At 49.1% G+C, this 21,454-nt stretch overlaps 1 protein-coding gene across 1 annotated transcript in view; it reads right to left on the bottom strand.

Annotated features, from left to right (window-relative positions):
* Positions 1-21,454, bottom strand: part of LOC142246609 (protein mono-ADP-ribosyltransferase PARP15-like) — a 331,278-nt gene that overhangs the window by 283,291 nt on the left and 26,533 nt on the right. The window contains exons 3-4 of the mRNA XM_075319679.1: positions 19,818-19,991; positions 8,979-9,142 (exon numbers count right to left, since the gene is read on the bottom strand). Coding sequence (XP_075175794.1) covers positions 8,979-9,142; positions 19,818-19,991 — 338 coding nt within the window. The remainder of the gene's footprint in view (positions 1-8,978; positions 9,143-19,817; positions 19,992-21,454) is intronic.

Raw genomic sequence — 21,454 nt, 5'->3', positions numbered from 1 at the left:
TCCGGTGCCCGTCCTTCCCAGGCCCCCTGGTGCCCGATTCCGGCGCCCGACGGCTTCCCAGGACCTGGCCGGCTCCCCTGCGTCCTCCTCTCAGCCTCCTTCCCTGGCTTCTGGCACCCGGGCGGCGCGCATGCGCATTAGGGCGCGCGCGCGGTCACTGACCCTTTCTTAAAGGGCCAGCGTCCATTAACAGGAAATGAGGTTGAACAGGTACAGGGTATAAAGGGGGTTATTGTCCAAGGGGGCGGGGCCTGATCTTCGTGTTTTCCAAGCTAGGAGTCAGGTCTCCTTGTATCTTCTTGCCATACTCACGTATCTCTCTTCTAGAGCTGATCCTGCCTCGCCATCCGGTCCTGCTGAATCCGGAACCCCGCACGCTGTCCGTCTGCCATCTGACAGTCCGTACCATCTCGGATCCCTGCGGTGACCCGTCATCTTGCTCCAAAAGGTTCCGGACCCCGCCTGACATCATCTCGGCTTCCGAACCTGAGCTACGTCACCCGGACTATCATCCGTGACTCCGTGGTCCCAGGGACTTCTTCGTTACGCTCTCTTGCACGGACTGTTCTACTGCCCATACTGCTTCAGCTACCGGACTCCTTACCACCATCTTAGAGTTCGGCCCAGTGGATCCACCTCCTGGGTCTGCCCGACCGCCTGGCCCTGACAGTAAGATCAGGCCATGGATCCCGCTGCAGCACTAGCGGCCTTGCAAGAGGAACTCCAACGCCAGCGTGAAGTCCAGACCCGCATGCTGAACTTTATGACTTCCGTGGACACCCGCCTGACCACGCTACAAGCGGCAGTCACGTCTTCAACATCCCAAGCCGCCACTAGTCAAGCCACGTCCCCCGCTCCCGTGGCTGTCTCTTCGGATGCTTCCAGACTGCGTTTGGCCTCACCACCCCGGTACGCCGGAGATCCCAAGACCTGCAGGGGGTTTATAAACCAATGCTCCCTCCATTTCACGCAGCTGCCACATCTGTTTGCCTCCGACCAAGCCAAGGTCGCCTTCATCATGTCTCACCTGGAGGGCGAGGCACTGGCGTGGATGAACCCGTTGTGGGAGAAGGAGGATCCTATGACCAAGGTTCTTCAAGAGTTCCTGCAGGCCTTTCGCAGCACCTTTGACGAGCCGGGACGCGCCTCTGCGTCTGCTTCATCCCTTCTCCGATTACGTCAAGGAACACTGACGGTGGGCCAATACGCCATCCGTTTCCGCACTTTGGCTTCAGAACTCGGGTGGAATAATGAGGCCCTAACAGCCGCCTTCTGGGAAGGACTCTCGAGTCGCATCAAAGATGAGTTGGCGGGTCGTGACGTGCCCTCCACCCTAGATGCCCTGATTGCCCTAGCAACTCGAGTGGACATTCGTTTTCAGGAGCGCTCCAAAGAGCTGTCTCGTGAGAGACGTCCGGTACGGCATTCCTCTCCTCCACAGAAGCCCTCCGTACCTCAGTCATCAACAGCTGGGATTCCCGTCCACGAGCCCATGCAGATCGACCGAGTACGACAGTCTGAACAACGTCGAGCAGAGCGGCTCGCCAAGGGTCTCTGCTTTTACTGCGGAGAGGGAACACACCTCCTACGCTCCTGTCCAGAAAGGCCGGGAAACTCCAAAGCCTAGGGTTGGTAGGAGAGGCCACCCTAGGTGCTGGGACTCTCTCAGACCCGGTTATGTGGACTGTGCAAGTGTCAACGGGAGAGACGTGGTTTACGGCTGAGGCATACCTCGACTCTGGAGCAGCAGGCAATTTCGTCCAGCAGGCCACTGTGGACAAGTACCAGCTGCCTGTTACTCTACTCGAGAAGCCCCTAGTGATTGCCTCGGTGGATGGGAGACCCCTATCTGATACCATCTCCTGGGTCACCAGACCGGTCGAACTGCGTATCGGTGCCCTGCACACCGAGAACATCGCTCTCTACGTCCTTCCACACATGTCCCATCAAATCCTGCTGGGACTTCCCTGGTTGCGGACACACGAACCATCAGTCAGCTGGGGTACTGGCGAAATCACCCGATGGGGTCCTGCTTGTCATGAGAAGTGTCTGAAGTCCATACAACCTATCCGACGACCTCCGGTTCCAGAGAACCTACCGGAACTGCCCTCGGCCTATTGGTCCTTCGCAGACGTCTTTGACAAGAAGGAGTCTGAGGTACTTCCGCCACACCGTCCCTACGATTGTGCCATCGACCTGCTCCCAGGAACAACACCACCTCGAGGACGGATATATCCGTTGTCTCCAGCCGAAACCAGGGCCATGTCTACCTACATCACAGAGAGCCTGGCAAAGGGATTCATCCGGAGATCCTCCTCTCCTGCGGGAGCAGGCTTCTTCTTCGTTAAGAAGAAAGAGGGTGACCTACGCCCATGCATCGACTACCGGGGTCTGAATCAGATCACCGTCAAAAACAAGTACCCTCTGCCGCTCATCCCCGAATTGTTCGACCGGCTCAGAGGAGCCCGTGTGTTCACCAAGCTGGATCTGCGGGGTGCCTACAACCTAGTTCGTATCCGCTCTGGGGACGAATGGAAGACCGCGTTTAATACTCGCGATGGGCACTATGAATACTGCGTGATGCCCTTCGGCTTGTGTAACGCACCAGCAGTCTTCCAAGAATTGGTGAACGACATATTCCGGGACCTCCTCTACATCTGTGTAGTAGTTTATCTGGATGACATCCTTATCTTCTCTCCGGACCTCCAGACCCACAGAGAGAACGTACAGCTGGTTCTACAAAGACTGAGAGAGAATCGTCTCTACGCCAAATATGAGAAGTGTGTCTTTGAGCAGTCTTCTCTTCCTTTCCTGGGATACATCATCTCGGGTACTGGACTGCAAATGGATCCAAAGAAGGTCTCCTCCATACTCAACTGGCCTCCCCCTTCTGGACTGAAGGCAATCCAACGGTTCCTGGGATTCGCCAACTACTACCGCCAGTTTATCCCTCACTTCTCTGCCCTGACTGCTCCTCTCTCCGCTTTGACCAAAAAGGAGGCTAATCCAAAGGACTGGTCACCTGCGGCCGACGCCGCGTTTTGCTCACTGAAGCGAGCATTTGCCTCCGCTCCTGTACTCCACCGTCCGGAGTTAAACCGCCAGTTCACCTTGGAGGTGGATGCCTCCTCCTCGGGAGCCGGAGCAGTGCTCATGCAGAAGTCCTCCTCCGGCAAGATGGTGACTTGCGGTTTTTTCTCCAAGAGCTTCTCAGCACCTGAACGTAATTACACCATCGGTGACCGAGAACTATTGGCGGTCAAACTGGCTCTGGAGGAGTGGCGCTACCTCCTGGAAGGAGCAGTGTACCCCGTGATTATCTACACGGACCACAAGAACCTGGAATACTTGCGGTCCGCTCAGCGACTGAACCCACGGCAAGCCAGGTGGTCCTTATTCTTTGCCAGGTTTGACTTCCAGCTCCATTTCCGACCCGCGGACAAGAATGTACGCGCTGATGCCTTGTCTAGGTCTTTCATGCCCATGGAGCAGGAGGAAGAGACTACCCAACCTATCATCTCTCCTAGCAAGATTATTCCGGTGGCCCCTGTCACCCTGGCCCAGATACCGCCCGGGAAGACCTATGTCTCTGAGACAGACAGGCAAAAAGTGTTACACTGGGGTCATGCCTCAAAAACAGCCGGTCATGCAGGCCAGAAGAGAACATGGGGTGCGATTGTACGCCATTACTGGTGGCCATCCCTTCGCACGGACGTCGCTGCTTTTGTCTCTGCCTGCTCCTCTTGTGCCAGGAACAAGACGCCCAAACACCTGCCCTATGGCCGTCTTCTGCCTCTGCCGATACCCTCAGTTCCGTGGCAACACATAGCGATGGATTTTATTACGGACTTGCCATTATCCTCCGGACACACAGTCATATGGGTCGTGGTGGACCGGTTCTCCAAAATGGCTCACTTCGTCCCTATGGCTGGACTGCCCTCTGCTCAGGAACTCGCGGAAGCCTATATACATCACATCTTCCGCTTGCATGGCTTTCCATCCCACATCGTGTCCGACAGAGGAACTCAGTTCACCTCCCGCTTCTGGAGGGCGCTCTGCAAACATCTGGGAGTGACTCTGGACTTTTCTTCTGCTTACCATCCTCAGTCTAATGGCCAAGTGGAGAGGGTCAATCAAATCTTGACCTCCTTCTTACGTCACTATGTCAACGCCCATCACGACGACTGGTCCACGCTTCTGCCTTGGGCTGAATTCTCACATAACCACCACATCAGTGAGTCATCCTCCAAATCTCCCTTCCATGTCGTTTACGGACTTCAGCCCTCCGTCCCATTGCCTATATCCCCTTCTTCGGATGTCCCTGCGGCTGATACTGTAGCCCGTGACTTCGCTACCATTTGGGACTCTGTCAAGGCGTCCCTTGGACGCGCTTCCCAGCGGATGAAGAAACACGCTGACAAGAGGCGTCTGGACCCTCCGCGTTTCTCTCCTGGTGACCTGGTCTGGCTTGCTTCCCAGTACATCCGGTTGAAGATTCCATCCTACAAGCTGGGTCCTCGCTACATCGGGCCGTTTAAGGTCCTCCGCAAGATCAATGAGGTCTCCTACAAGCTACAGCTCCCGGCCACGATGAGGATACCCAACTCGTTCCACGTCTCCCTGCTCAAACCGGTTGTCCTTGGTCCCTTCTCCGCTACTGCCAGTCCGGCTCCTCCACCTATTGCCGATGACGACATCTATGCGGTAAGGGATATCGTGGCCATGAAGACCGTACGAGGTCGACAGTTCTTCCTGGTGGACTGGGAAGGGTATGGTCCTGAGGATAGGTCCTGGGAGCCCAGGGAGAACGTGGGCACTCCTCTGATCCGTGCCTTCATGTCCCGGTTGCGGGGAGGGGGGCGTGGGGGGGGGGGGTACTGTCACGCTCCCCGGGTCCTCACCCCCGCTCCCCGGCTCACCTGCCACGCTCCCCGCTCTCCAGCCTCCGGTGCCCGTCCTTCCCAGGCCCCCTGGTGCCCGATTCCGGCGCCCGACGGCTTCCCAGGACCTGGCCGGCTCCCCTGCGTCCTCCTCTCAGCCTCCTTCCCTGGCTTCTGGCACCCGGGCGGCGCGCATGCGCATTAGGGCGCGCGCGCGGTCACTGACCCTTTCTTAAAGGGCCAGCGTCCATTAACAGGAAATGAGGTTGAACAGGTACAGGGTATAAAGGGGGTTATTGTCCAAGGGGGCGGGGCCTGATCTTCGTGTTTTCCAAGCTAGGAGTCAGGTCTCCTTGTATCTTCTTGCCATACTCACGTATCTCTCTTCTAGAGCTGATCCTGCCTCGCCATCCGGTCCTGCTGAATCCGGAACCCCGCACGCTGTCCGTCTGCCATCTGACAGTCCGTACCATCTCGGATCCCTGCGGTGACCCGTCATCTTGCTCCAAAAGGTTCCGGACCCCGCCTGACATCATCTCGGCTTCCGAACCTGAGCTACGTCACCCGGACTATCATCCGTGACTCCGTGGTCCCAGGGACTTCTTCGTTACGCTCTCTTGCACGGACTGTTCTACTGCCCATACTGCTTCAGCTACCGGACTCCTTACCACCATCTTAGAGTTCGGCCCAGTGGATCCACCTCCTGGGTCTGCCCGACCGCCTGGCCCTGACACAGTATGTCCCCATAATGACTGCATCCTGGTATATATGTCCCCATAATGGCCCTCATCCTAGTATATATGTCCCTGTAATGGCCCCCTTCCGTGTATAAATGTCCCCATAATTACCCTATCCTGCTATATATTTCCCCATAATGGCTCCATCCTGATATATATGTCCCCATAATGGCATAATGGAGTCATCTTTGTATATATGTCCCGATAATTGCCCAATCATGGTATACATGTCCCCATAATTGCCCAATCCTGGTATACATGTCCCTATAATTGCCCCATCATGATATATATATGTCCCCATAATTGCCCCATCCTGATATACATGTCTTCATAATGGCTGTATCCTGGTATATATGTCCCCATAATGGACCCCATCCTTTTATACATGTCTTCATAATGGCTCCATCATGGTATATATGGTATGTCTCCATAATGGCCCCCATCCTGGTATAGATGACCCTATAATTGCCCCATCCTGGTATACATTTCCCCATAATGGTTCCATCCTGGTATATAGGTCCCCATAATTGCCCCCATGCTGGTATATATCCCCATAATTGCCCTATCCTGGTATACATGTCTTCATAATGGCTCCATCAAATTATCTAGGCAGCATAGCGGTGGATACCATTGCCTTGACACTCTAATTTTGGCCAGTTTATGATACCAGTTGTCTGATGAAGGCCATCGTGTGGCTGAAACATCACATGTTTAAAACTATTTTGGAATAAATTATATGAAAATTAACCCTTGAGAGTGTCTTGTACCTATTTGATTGAGTTACGGTTTGGAAATCAACAAGTGCACCTCGATATACCTCCACTATATTGGCTGTGCCTTATCCTTTTACAAGTATTCATAATGGCTCCATCCTGGTATATATGTCCTCATAATGGCCCCATTCTTGTACATATGTTTCCATAATGGCCCCATCCTGGTATACATGTCCCTAACCTGGTATATATGTCCCGATAATGGCCCCATCCTTGTATATATATCCCCATAATGGCCCCATCCTTTATACATGTCCCCATAATGGCCCAATCCTTATATACATGTCTCCATAATGACCCCACCCTGGTATTCATGTCCCCATAATGGCCCCAGCCGGGTTTATGTTCCCATCCTGGCTGTATCTTGGTACATATTATACCCCCAGGCACCGCAGCACAGTCATCTGCTGTATACTGGCCTATTCTCTGCTCCCCATGCCCTGGATTATTGACGTGGGGAGCAGTGAATATTCATAGCCTTAATCGTCGGCCGGCATATTGGAGTGCAAGGACCCTGATAGGACTCTGTGCTGCGATGTATTTCAGCTGGAAGCACACTCTCAGATGCACATCCATCTGAAATAGGCGTTGGGGCCTGCGGCCCCCCTGTACCTCTGGGCCTGGTTGCGAATACTGTGACCGCGATCATAATGCCATAATATAATTTTCAGCTTTTTTACACCAGAAAAGTGAAGCAAATGATGTCTTAAATTCCCCCAATTTCTATACAGAGGATTAGAAAAGAACCTAATTGCAATGTTGTAAAAGCAGTGTCAATGCAGGGCTGGGCTCTAATAACATAGACAACAGCTTTGGTGCCATTTCTGAAGGTCAGCAGAAAGTTCTGGACAATCACTTTAAGCAACAAAGAATTTGATGAGATGTTACATAAACAAAATAGTGTTCAAGGGTACACAGTTACCTTAACTCCTTTAAGACCTGATTTTGGGCCTGATGGAGCACGCAATTTTTTAAATACACTAAAGTTAAACCTTTATCTGTCAATTTCAAAAGGAACTATGAAAGAGGTTGTTCACTACTTTTACAGTGATCTGTAGCGCCCCTGAGACCATCAGGGTGCTACAAGGTTCAGCATCCCCACAAGTATGCAGGGCCTACCCCCTTAGGGACCCAGAAACCCAGTGCCGGTACCAACAAAAACCCAAGTAATCCTATTTTTCCCCAACAAATCCCCTATGCAATGCTACTTGGCTAGGGTGGGACCAATGGATGGCCGCCTAGAGGTTGAAAGTTGATAGTGGAAGTGTGAAGGTGTGACTGAGCAACGTCCTGACTTGGGTTAACGGTGACCTGGTACCCAGGAGAAGTGGTTGCCGGTGGAGTACTCCTGGAACTACGCACCGATGAGGTACAGGACCCTAGGACAGGAAAAAGCTTCAAGATGACCTGTTAACACCTGCACAGCAAAGGGGACCATCAAGGATCTCGCTGACTCTAAAGAATCTGAAGACTCAGTAGCAAAGAGAGAACCGGGGACAGGACCAGAGACTCAAACCCCACAGGGTTCACGCTACCGTCAGGCGAACAGAAGTGGACAAACCACAGAACGGGGACCCCCAAGGTTCTATACCACAGGGACCCACTTACCAGTGACAGGTGCAGGGGAATAAGGTACCAGAGAACCAGACTGGCACTGGGACGAAGGGGACCAGGAGGTGAAACTAGACAACCTCGGGCAACTAGTTAACATCTCAGCAGTGAGTAAACCAGTTGCACTGAATACCTGTCTGCACTCCTTCCTCCGACGCTCACCGCACCATACACCCGCTGGGGCAATATCCTACTTGTGGAGGAACTACCACACTAGCTGCTAATACCATCAGCCCCAGTAGAGACATTCAGCAGCAATGACTTCTTATATATAGCCGAAACACCGTAAGTGGCGTCACGAATAACTTTATTCACTAATCCCCTGTAAATATTCTCATTATAAAAAGGGCCCAGGACACGGAACCGGGCAATGGTCACCACTGTGACATTCCCAAGATTCCCAAGACGTACACTGCCCGGAACCGAGTACCCCATATCCCTGGGTGCCACATATCCTTAGGATAAGTCATTAATGTCTGATTGGCTGGGGTCCAAAACCCTGCACCCCCGCCGATCAGCTGCTCTTGATAGTTGCCACAACCGGGTACTGCACATCCGCCTCGTATTCAAATCAATATAAGGCAGATGTGCAGTACTTAGCTGAGACCGCTATGAGAAGACAGGGCAGCTTTGGAACTGAGCATTTCCTGCCGCCCGCTGCTGTCTCCAAAAAATAGCTGATCAGTAAGGGTTCCGATCAGACATTGATGACATTTCCTAAGGATAGGCCATCAATGTTAAAGTAGTGGACATCCCCTTTAATAATGCTTAATTTTAAAAGGAAATTGAACACCAGCGCCATCTCCAGTTCAGGAGGTCAATTGAAATGATTTTTTATTTTGGGCAGTGGTACAGTGCCATCATAAAGTGGATGTCCTTACTGCTAATGTATGGAAGACAAACAGTAAGTGCAGCTTATTAACCATTCATAGAAATTATAATAACTGCTGGCCACTGAGCACTGATTGGTCACGCACCTTGTAATTCTGAAAAAAACGTTGATATTTGTTATAAACATCCTGTACGAAGACAACAATGATGATCTCAGAAATGACGGTCATGACAGAAGGATCGCTCAGATAGTCTTCTATGCCTTTCACCATGTATCTTATGGACATATCAGCGTCTACTTTAGCTCCTCCTTAAAAATTAAAACAAAAAAAAAAAAACACAAGAATTAAAGTTCATTTACTTAACAACAATTAGAACATGTTAAACATTAGATATATTTTGCAGAACAGGGACGCTTCTCTGTACACACTATGGCAAAGACTCATTTTCATAAGTCTCAAGTTCATGGTATTTTTGGGCCTTTAGTGTGCTGTTCCTACCTGTTTTCTTTAAAACTTTAAATGATCATATCCACTGCTATTTAATTAATGTTATTCAATGTATATCTGTTCATGCTTGTGTGGCGCCCTGGACTAGCCGGTTCGTCACAGGTACTGCAACACACACACACCCACCCCGAGACAGGCACATCAGCCAGACACAAAACCCTTGTTGCCTCCCTCCAGGGGCTGATGTCCACACCAGGTGGGGTGGAGCCAGGCGGTTGGCCCCACCCACTGAGGAGTTCACAGTCCTGAAGGCAGGAACAGGCAGTGAGTTGAGTGGAGTTGAGTCGAGTGGAGAGACAGAGGAGTTCAGGAGAGGAAAGTGAGAGGAGTGCCTGCTGGTGTCTGGGTGTGTGGCCCAGGCACTGACAGCAAGGTTGGCAGACGGTGGTGGCTGTCTGCAGGAGAGGCGAATCAACGCGGAACCGTAGGACTGGGGTCGGGCGGTGGCCCGCCGGTACCGAACCGGGGAGCGAAGTGAAGCCAGCACACACAGGCAGGGCCTGCGGATCCCGACCAGGCCTGGAGCCGCCGAAAAGGTCAAATCCGTTAGTGACCGGAACCCCAGGGGTTTCCTAGCAGCCAAGACCCGATAGAAGGCAACCGTCCGACCAGCAAAAGGAAATACAGCTACCGCCAAAGCTAGGATTCCAAGGGCCAGAGCCTGCAGGCAAAAGGGCGCCTCCGGCACATATATACGCTGGGGAGTGGGTTACCGGTGGGAAGCCACCGGAGCCGAACAAACACTAAGGTGCAGGAAAAGGCAGCCACTACCAACCGTCCGGGAGAAGCCACAGCAGCCGGCTGCGGGACCCATCCATCCAGCCGTTTGGTTTATCAGAGACTTTGCGTACATTTGTGGCTGAGTGAGTACAACCGTGCCATCCGGCACCGCGCTGCGCAGTCCATGCAACCCTGCACCTTGCCAACCCTGCCTCCCCGTCACCTCACCGGGCCCCGGGACCACCAACCCCTACCAACGGAGGGGGAAAACAACATTCCAGCTGCTCCCTACCATCGCTCCCGGGATCCCCGTCACCAGCAGCGGTGGTGCCCAACCTCACCACAACCCGTGGGTGGCGTCACGGACTACATCCCCAAACCAAACCACCCCTTTCACTCACGGGCGAGGAGCGCCGCTCGAGTCCCCGGATCCGGCCCGCCGCTCGAGCCACCGAGCAGCAGCAGCAGCGCCGGACCCGAGAGTTAGCGAGCGCAGCGTCCCGCCGCCCGCGACACTTGTCCTTTGCTGCCATCTACTGGTCAGACCATTCTGTTCCCCTGGTTCTTTTTAGTCCTGCTTGTGGGAGTGTTTTCAGCCCTATAGATGACCTCACATCCTGCCTCCAGGTTAGTTTCACTTTTAGTCAGTGCATCGTGAGGAGTACATCTCTGTCCTTTGGGCTTCAGAAAGGAATAGTTTTTGACCAGTAGCAGCTCTAGGACAACCATCACAAGACTACCACAGTTACAGCCACTTGATCACTGCTGCACCTTTTGTTCATGGAGGAAAAAATAAACCACCATGAATTCATCTCAGCGTGTGTACATTTGAATCCATCCACCCTGGAGCGCGCTGGTCATGTCTGCCTCACCTAGTGGAAACGAAGGCAAGACTCCTCACACCTCTACCCAACTACCTGCCTTCAATCACCTCTAAGTGGGGACAGAACAGTTAAAAACTTCCTTAGAGCCCAAATCAGTCAAAAACTCCTTTACAGCCCGAAGTCAAAAACTTATTATCAGCCCAATACTCCGGCTACAGATCCCTAAGAACCCTGTATCCCTCTCTGTAATCTACCTAGCAACAGGCCTCGTGCAGTAATCTGCCTGCAACAGTGCATGCCTGGACAAGCCTAAGAGGAAGCTCTCCCATCTGCCACGTCCTGAGTCACCTCTGCCTGCATTGTAGACAAACAGTTTATGCACCTGCTGTTTCCCTCTAGTCATACCCCTTCTATAGACTTAGAAATTTAAGAGGAGAAGGACTTAGGGTACTTTCACACTTGCGTTAATTACCTGCCGTCACAATTCGCCCTTTTGGAAAACAGCAGAATCCGTTAACTGATTCTGTTGTTTCCCATAGACTTGTATGGATGACGGATTGTGCCAAAAGTACCTTCGTTGCTTCGGCTGGCCGACGCTGTGTTGTTTCCGCCGGGCGGAAGCAATGCAGCATGTAACGTTTTTTGAGCAGCGGAATCCTTAGGATTTCACTGCGCATGCTCTCTCTGGCTCCCTGCACACGTAACCAGGATACACATCGGGTTACTAAGCAAAGCGCTTTGCTCGGTTAACCGATATTTACCCTGGCTACGTGTGCAAGGAGCCAGCGCTAAGCAGTGTACGCTGGTAACCAAGGTAAATATCGGGTAACCAAGCAAACGTGTGCAGGGAGCCCGACACTTCCCCGCTCGGCTCCCCCCCCTCCCGCACTCCGCATGCACACACACACACACACACACACACACACACTCCCCAGCGATGCAGTCCCCGCGGCACTGACGTCCTCAGCGCCATGGCCCCGCTCGGCTCCACCCACCCTGCACTCCGCCTCCCGCACACATTCTCGGCGGTCGAACGATCAGCTGATCACCCGGCGGCCGGCTACTGTGAGCGATCAGCTGATCACCCGGCGGCCGGCTACTGTGAGCGATCAGCTGATCATCCGGTGGCCGGCTACTGTGAGTGATCAGCTGATCAACCGGCGGCCGGCAACTGTGAGCGATCAGCTGATCACCCGGCGGCCGGCTACTGTGAGCGATCAGCTGATCATCCGGCGGCCGGCTACTGTGAGCGATCAGCTAATCACCCGGCGGCCGGCTACTGTAAGTGATCAGCTGATCGTTCACAATAGTCTGCCGCCGGTAAAACTGTAAAAAAAAAAAATAACAAAAAAAACCCCAAAACGGATTCTGTTGTTTTGTACGCATCTGTTGTGCTATTATATGCAACACATCCGTTGCATCCGTCACACAACGCAATGCAACGGATCCAGTCCAACGCAAGTGTGAAACTAGCCTTAGGGCAGCTTTGCACGTTGCGATATTGCACATGCGATGTCGATCAGGTCAAATCGAAAGTGACGCACATCCGGCGTCGCAGTCGATATCGCAACGTGTAAAACCTTTTTGATACGATGAACGAGCGCAAAAGCGTCGTTATCGTATCATCGCTGCAGCCTCCGACATTTCCATAATGCCGGTGCAGCGACAGGTACAATGTTGTTCCTCGCTCCTGCGGCAGCATACATCGCTGTGTGTGAAGCCGCAGGAGCGAGGAACTTCACCTTACCTGCCGCCGGCTGCAATGAGAAGGACAGAGGTGGGCAGAATGTTTACTGGCATGACAAGGCTAAGGCTAATATCATGCAGAAAAATAAATAAATTGAAAAAAAAAATGCGGTTCCCCCCATATTTGATACCAGCCAGGATAAAGCCACACGGCTGGAGGCTGGTTTTGTCAGGATGGGGAGCGCCACATTATGGGGAGCCCACCACCCTAACAATATCACCCAGCAGCCGCCCGGAATTGCTGCATCCATTAGATGCGGCAGTCCCGGGACTCTACCCAGCTTATCCTGAATTGCCCTGGTGCGGTGGCAATCGGGGTAATAATGAGTTAACCATGGCCGGCTTCTCCCCGAGACACCTTCCATGATTAAACTAAGTGAAAGTAAATAAACACACACAGTGAAAAATCCTTTATTTGGAATAAAAGACGAAAAAACACCCTCTTTCACCATTTTATTAAAATCCCCAAATACCCCTACAGGTCCGACGTAATCCACACTACACTGTCAGCTCTGCTACAAGAAGGTGCAGGCGCACCGTAGAACACGATCGCGCTGTATCAGCTCCACGTAGCAATGAAGTGAATCGCGCTGTCACCAGAGACTTCAGTCTGCAATGCAGATGTTAAGAATACCAAATCTGCCTACGTTTATCATTAAAGTTCAATGGTTAGAGCGCTCGCCTAAGAAGCATTAGTTCACAAGTTCAAGTCCCGGCCGTCCCGGTAAAAAATGTAATTTATTTTAAATTATAATTATTATTATTTATTTATAATTATAATTTAATTTAATTATGCACTGAGGGGAGGATGATGGGGGTTGTAGTGCCTGCGAATGTGCGGTGATGAGTGCGGTACTGCCGGTGTTTGCCCGCCCATCCGCCCATCCATCCATCCATCCTTGCAGCTGAACAATCTGCTTCTAGATTATTTCCTGCAATATAGAGCTAAAGATTACCAAACCTGCCTATGCTTCTCATTAGAGCCAGTGGCTCACTGGATAGATCTACCGCCTAAGAGGCATTAGTTCACAAGATCAAGTCCCTGCCGTCCCGGTAAAGAATTTAATTTATTTTTAAATTATAATTATTATTATTTATTTATAATTATAATTTAATTTAATTATGCACTGAGAGGAGGAGCCAGACATCAGCTGAGAGCCGCGGGACACACCTCTAAAATCGGAGCAGTTCACGGAATAAGGCTGCATTGCTCTCTCCTCTCTCTCTTCTCTCTCTCTCTCTCTCTCCCCCTCTCTCCCTCTCTCTTTTTCTCAGTCTCTCTTTTTCTCTTTTTCTCTCTCTCTCTCTCTCCTCTCTCGCCTCTCTCCTCTCTCTCTTCTCTCTCATCTCTTTCTCTCTTTTTCTCTCTCTCTCCCTCTCTCCTCTATCTTTTTCTCATTCTCTCTTTTTCTCTCTTTTTTCAGTCTTTCTTTTTCCCTCTCTCTCTCCTCTCTCTCTTCTCTCTCTCCTCTCTCTTTTCTCTCTCTTCTCTCTCTTCTCTCTCTCCTCTCTGTGCTCTCTCTCTCTCCTCCCTCTCTCTCCTCTCTCCTTTCTCTTTTCTCTATCTTCTCTCTCTCTTCTTTCTCTCTCTTTCAGACCTGGCGATGATCAGCTGATGCGGTCACCTGACGGAATCAGCTGACACTGTAAGTCGAGCGGTGAGGCCGGCTTTTTACCAGCTGATGCTGTCGGACAGGAGTCTGCACTGAAGTGTGTAGTTTTTTTTTTTTTTGCACTGATGCATCAGCTGATTGTATAAAAGCCATTTATACAATCAGCTGCTGTGTCATGTGATTCAGGCCCTTGAACCTGACACATCATCTGATCGCTTTGCCTTCCAGCAAACCGATCAGATGATCTTGGATCTGGATTGGACGGCGCGGGACCCTTGACCCAGGATTACTGTGGAGGGGGTTCTTTATTTCAATAAAGATGGAGTCACTAATTGTGTTGTGTTTTATTTCTAATAAAAATATTTTTCTGTGTGTTGTGTTTTTTCTTATCTGTACTAGAAATTCATGGTGGCCATGTCTAATATTGGCATGACACCATGAATTTTGGGCTTAGGGCCAGTTGACAATATATAGCTAGCCCTAACCCCATTATTACCCAGCGAACCACCCGTCACCAGGGCAGCTAGAAGAGTTGGATACAGTGCCAGAAGATGGCGCTTCTATTGAAAGCGCCATTTTCTGGGGCAGCTGCGGACTGCAATTCACAGCAGAGGTGCCCAGAAAGCTTGGGCACCCTGAGCTGCGGATTCCAATCCCCAGCTGCCTAGTTGTACATTCCTGAAAAAGAGCCCGTGGTTGTCCATTGGGACGGTAAACTTTTACCGGGTGTTTTAAAACATGAGCAATGTGAGCGAATAGCTATTGCTATTTCATATGGCGAAAAGGAACAGCTGCTGGGAGTTCCTGTAACAGCAAGCAGCTCTGGAGAGGAGCAAGCCGTAGCCGTATATGAATGCCTACAGGAATGGGGTCTTCCCAACACCGTCAAGGCGATGTGCTTCGACACTGCAGCATCTAACACGGCAAGACTCAAAGGAGCATGCGTCCTATTGGAGCAAATGTTAGGAAGAGAATTGCTACACCTAGCTTGCAGTCACCATATCTTGGAAATTGTGTTAAGAGGCGTATTCCACAGAAAAATGGGATCAACCACTGGACCTCATCCAGACATTTTCAAAAGATTCCTCACTGCGTGGCTCAAGATAGACAAAGGAAAATACGACACAGGTATCAGTGACAATCTAATACAAAAGCAGCTAACTCCAGAAGCAATTGCAAATGTTACTGCTGAATTCGAGACCAAATTAACTGAGAGCCACCCCAGAGATGACTACAAGGAGCTGTTGCAGTTGGTTCTCGTATTTGTTGGATCCCTAGACGGCAATGTTGTGGGTTTTAGAACTCCAGGAGCCATTCATCACGCTAGGTGGATGGCAAAGGCTATTTACTGCTTAAAAATGTTCATTTTTCGTCGTCAATTTAAGATGTCTAAAGAAGAAGAAAGTTCCGTGCGTGCCATTTCTGTTTTCCTAGTTAAAATTTATTGTAAAGCTTGGTTCAATGCTCCAAAAGCTCATCTTGCGCCAAAGCAAGATTTAGGTATTTTGCATAGTCTGTTAGACTATAAAGAATGTGACAACGACATTGCAGAAATAGCCCTGACCAAATTTTCGAACCATTTGTGGTATTTGAATGCAGAGTTGGTGGGATTATCGTGTTTTGATCCCACCATTACAGACGATGAAAAGTTGTTAATGGCTAATAAATTGCTCAGTAGCACAGATGAACCATCAGAGCACGCTAGGGTTGTAAATCCAAAAGTTAGGAAAGAAAAATTAAAAGAGGTAGTTGATGGAGGATTGGTAAATTTACTTACCAAAGAAACATTTACATTCTTTGACCTTATTCACCTGCATGAGTGTTCGAACCGTTCACATTGAGGTGTTAGAGTTCATGGACACCTCCAGCCTAATTAACGCCTTGAGAAGGTTCCTTGCCATCAGAGGACCAGTGAAACAGCCGAGGTCTGACCGTGGTAGCAAATTCGTCGGTGCATGTAGAGAACTGAACATCGACACCAAGCCTATCCAACATCAGCTGGCAGAGAAAGGTTGCACCTGGATCTTCAATCCCCCTCACAGTTCTCACATGGGAGACTCCTGGGAAAGGATGATCAGGATTTCACGCAACATCCTGAACTCCATGCAATTGGACGTCAACTCCTCAAGACTCACACATGAGATTCTAGTCACCTTTTTAGCTGAAGTCTCAGCCATCATCAATTCAAGACCCCTTGCACCGGTGACCATGGATCCAGAAACACCAACCATATTGACTCCTGCCATTCTTATTACCCAAAAGACTGACAACGTGGTAATGCCCAGTGGAGAGTTCACCCACGCGAACACTTATCAAAAACACTGGAAACGGGTTCAATACTTGGCTGACTACTTCTGGAACCGATGGAGGAAGGAATACCTCACCAAGGAAGAAGGCAGTGGCGACATCCCAAGCCGAACCTCAAAGGAGACTAAAGGGGGCTTTACACGCTGCGATATTGCTAAGGAGATATCGTCGGGGTCACTGTGGTTGTGACGCACATCCGGCCTCTTTAGCGAGATCACAGCGTGTGGCTCCTCTGAGCGACCGTAAACGATCGCAAAAGAGGGAAAAATCGGTGGTCATGGAGAGGTCGTCCTAAAACAAAATATCATTTTCTGCTCAGTAGCGATGTGGTTCGTCACTTCTGTGTGACATTGCAAGAGCGACAACCATCACCTTACCTCCGTCAACCAGAAAAGGAGGAAGGAAGGAGGTGGGCGGCATGTTCCGGCCGCTCATCTCCTCCCCTCCTTTTCTATTGGGCGGCGGTTCAGTGACGCTGGTGTGACGTCGCTGTGACGCTGAACGATGTCGCAGAGCAGGTATGTGTGTGTGACGCTGCCGTAGCGATAATGTTCGCTACGGCAGCGATACCACATATTGGCCGTACGACGGGGGCGGGTGCTATCGCGCTCGACATCGCTAGCAATTGCTAGCGATATTGTAGCATGTAAAGCCCGCTTTAGTCCTCATGAAAGACCAGACCACAGAAAGGACTGACTGGCCTATGGGACTGATTACTAGGATACTCCCTAGCCAGGACGGCAGCGTTCAGAAAGTGGAGCTGAATGTCATCAGGAAAGGTAAGTCGAAGACCTTTGCAAGGCCGATCAACAAACTTGTTCTGCTGTTGCCCATAGAGAGCGTCTCTATGGGATTGATGTACCGGACTTGAACTTGAGTCATCCTTATCGTTTTGGACTCAAATTACGTTTGATGTTGCATTTTTACATGCCTTTTCTTACAGGTTGTTATATTATGGATTCAATAGTGAAATCCCCAAAAGTGAATTTCAGACGGAGAGTGTGCTGTTCCTACCTGTTTTCTTTAAAACCTTTACTGATCATATCCAGAATGCAGAACAGGGATGTTTCTCTGTTCACACTATGGCAAAGACTCATTTTCATAAGTCTCAGGTTCATTGTATTTTTGGGCCTTCGGTGTGCATTAAACTTTTAATGATCATATCCACTATTATTTAATTAATGTTATTCAATGTATAAATGTTCATGTTTGTCCTTCGCTGCCATCTACTGGTGTTAAAAATATATCCCTTAAATATATTTTTCTTCAAATACGTGATAAGGCGCATGAAAGACAAACTTCAAAAATATAAAAATAAATAGATGTATTTTATATCTAGTTAAAGGGTAGCCAAAAATTCTGTTACAGTTCAGTTACATAAAGGAAAAAAATAGTATTCTTTGTTAGCTTACGTGAGGAGTTCAATAATAGTCCATATCTTTAACTAAATCAAAAGAAATCTTCATCCATCTTTCCTTGGTTCCTGAATGGTAAGGCAAGCCTTAGATACTGGAGGCCTGACAGCATGTGTTACCTCATCTTGGATCGGGAGGATGGATTATGGCTCAGCTTCGACATGTGCAAGAGTGACCCCCCTCCTCCCATGTGTCATTTTATATATGCAGCTGTCCAATGCATATAGGGTGATTCTGCTGCGCGCATGAGGTCACTCACTAGCAGCTTCCAAAGAGCCTATAATATATATATAAATATATATATATATATATATATATATATATATATATATATATATATATATATATATGTCAGTAACTATCTATATTCAATACAGACTCAAAATATTAATTTCTTATAAATACTGTTATCAATAAGCTATGCCCTCAATATAGACAGGACTGTCAACATATATAATACATGTCCCATTATAAAGTGTTTGATAACTAGCACCAGACAGTGACCGAGTGAAGACGTACTTAGGAACAAGCACAGACACAAACAGTTTGGGGCCCGTGGTCTGGTGCTGGAGGCTCGACCCGGGTTCTTAGGAAAAGAAGGGGAATCCCAGGGTTTGCGGGCAGTGCAGAAGGCACCCGTGACCCGTTCAACGGCCTAGGAGCTGGGGTGGAGGGAAACCATTGTAAGGAGACGCATAGAAGTTAACACTGGCCTCGACCTCTGAAGTATCCAGGATTGGCTGAAGCCCATCACGGCAGTGACCAGTGAGTGAAGACCTTGAACTGCATCTTCTGTGTTGTCCCATCACTGCCGGCGCCCTCACAACCGTGCCCCTGTACCATAAGGCAATTACTACCACTACTGTCCTCCCATGGGCCTAGCTCTACCTGTGGAGAGCTGAACCATCCGAGCTGCGTTGTCATCAGCCCCAGCAGAGAAGTCCCACAGCAGCGGCTGATAATGGCCGCACACCATAGGTGGTGTCACGAACAACTACCCCCATCGTCCCCATCCCCAGCCTTTTATTGACACCCGGGGTCACAGAACTGGGCAAGGCCACTGCGTCATCCCAGGAGAAGCACCGCGGCCCGGCGACGAGTAACCTCCAACCCCGTGGGTGTGTCAGTCACTTTAAAGGGAACCTGTCAAGTGCAATATGCACACAGAACCACAAGCAGTTCTGGGTGTATATTTCTAGTTCCTGCCTAACCGTCCCTGTATACACTAGCATAGATAAAGAGATCTTTAGAAAAAGTTATTCTAAAGATCTTATATCATATGCTAATGAGCACAGGGGCTAGTTGCAAGGGTGTTACTTCCCCTGACTAGTCCGCCCACTTAACACGCCCCTGTGGACGTACTAACATGCTATCATCCTACTCATTGCAGCATCACCAGCAGTGATGTGCGTAACTGTGTCTGCTGTCTCCGCTGTTCAGAAGTCCCCGACACTTTCAGTAATGCACACTAGACCTCGTTGAAGTCGGGACGTGTACACCTGGCTTTATACTGTGCAAGACCGGAAGTGCCAGGAACTCCCATGCACCCAACATTGTTTGCACACTTATGCGGGATTCCAACGGAAATCAACACTGTAGATACTGTATACATTGGCTCAATTTACCAGTTTGACTTGGGTTCAGTTCACATCAAGATTTCACTCATAAACAGAAAGCACGACACAAAGCCAGATCCGTCACATTACCAGTTGCCCAGTGGACCACATTGACTAATGTTAGGGTGTGTTATGTTCTGCTGATGTTATTTTGAGTCATTACTTTTCTTTCCATCAGATATGAACAAAAACAAATACATATGATAATATGTCACCTTGAAGAAACATTATTTACCTGTTCCCATTGCTGGGAGACTTACAGTCGCCATATTGTTTTCATCGCAGGCTTTAAGAGCTTTCATCACCAAGACCACAAAGTTGTGTGGTTTTTCTGCAATTAGATGAATTATTTTCCTGCACTTCATATTTCCAGCTGAGGTCACAATGTAGCCATCATTGGGGAGTTTAGCTGAAAAACAAAGAATACAATAAAAAAATAAAATAAGTAAAAAGAAAAAACATTAACCACATCATTTTTTAATTTTTTTTTTATCTGTAGAGAAATGAAGTGTGGGAATGAAGAATAGGACATGTTGAATAATAATGACAGAATATCACAAAATAATTATTTTAATTGTTTTTTTTTTTTTTTTAATCAGGTTCCATTTTTTTATAAACCAACAAGGTCAAACAAGAAGATAAAATGCTTTGTTAAAAAAGAGAATAAAGAAAAGAATGTTCATATACATACATCAACTGAACATACAATGAACAATGCCCCTGTTGTCACTAATTACACCGTGTGCAGACTTATTAGGCAAGTTGTATTTTAGCGGATTTTTTTTATTATTGATCAACAACTATGCTCTCAATCAACCCAAAAGACTCATAAATATCAAAGCTTAATATTTTTGGAGGTTGGAGTGGGGTTTTTTAGATTTGGCTATCTGTTTGTGAGGATATCTGTTTGTGCAGGTAACTATTACTGTACATAATTATTAGGCAACTTAATAAAAAACAAATATATTCCCATCTCACTTGTTTATTTTTACCAGGTAAAGCAATATGACTGCACAAAATTTAGAAATAAACATTTCTGGCATGCAAAAAGAAAACCCCAAAAAATTAGTGACCAATATAGCCACCTTTCTTTATGATGACACTCAACAGCCGACCATCCATAGCTTCTGTCAGTTGCTTGATCTGTTTACGATCCACATTGCGTGCAGCAGCCACCACAGCCTCCAGACACTGCTCCGAGAGGTGTACTGTTTTCCCTCCCTGTAGATCTCACATTTTATGAGGGACCACAGGTTCTCTATGGGGGTTCAGATCAGGTGAACAAGGGGGCCATGTCATTAGTTTTTCATCCTTTAGACCTTTACTGGCCAGCCACGCTGTGGAGTACTTGGATGCAAGTGATGGAGCATTATCCTGCATGAAAATCATGGGTTTTTTAACGATACCGACTTCTTCCTGTACCACTGCTTGAAGAAGTTGTCTTCCAGAAAACTGGCAGTAGGTCTGGGAGTTGAGCTTGACTCCATCCTCAACCCGAAAAGGTCCCACAAGTTCATCTTTGATGATACCAGCCCATGCCAGTACCCACCTCCACCTTGCTGGCGTCTGAGTCGGAGTGGAGCGCTCTGCCCTTTACTGATCAGCCTCTGGCCCATCCATCTGGCCCATCAAGAGTCACTCTCATTTCATCAGTCCATAAAACCTTTGAAAAATCAGTCTTAAGATATTTCTTGGCCCAGTCTTGACGTTTTATCTTATGTTTCTTGTTCAAAGGTGATCGTTTTTCAGCCTTCCTTACCTTGGCCATGTCCCTGAGTATCGTACACCTTGTGCTTTTTGATACTCCAGTAACGTTGCAGCTATGAAATATGGCCAAACTGGTGGAAAATGGAAACTTGGCAGCTTCACGCT

This window comes from Anomaloglossus baeobatrachus, chromosome 7 (assembly GCF_048569485.1).
Source record: "Anomaloglossus baeobatrachus isolate aAnoBae1 chromosome 7, aAnoBae1.hap1, whole genome shotgun sequence".
NCBI lineage: Eukaryota > Metazoa > Chordata > Amphibia > Anura > Aromobatidae > Anomaloglossus > Anomaloglossus baeobatrachus.
This window is presented reverse-complemented; position numbering and strand designations above follow the sequence as displayed.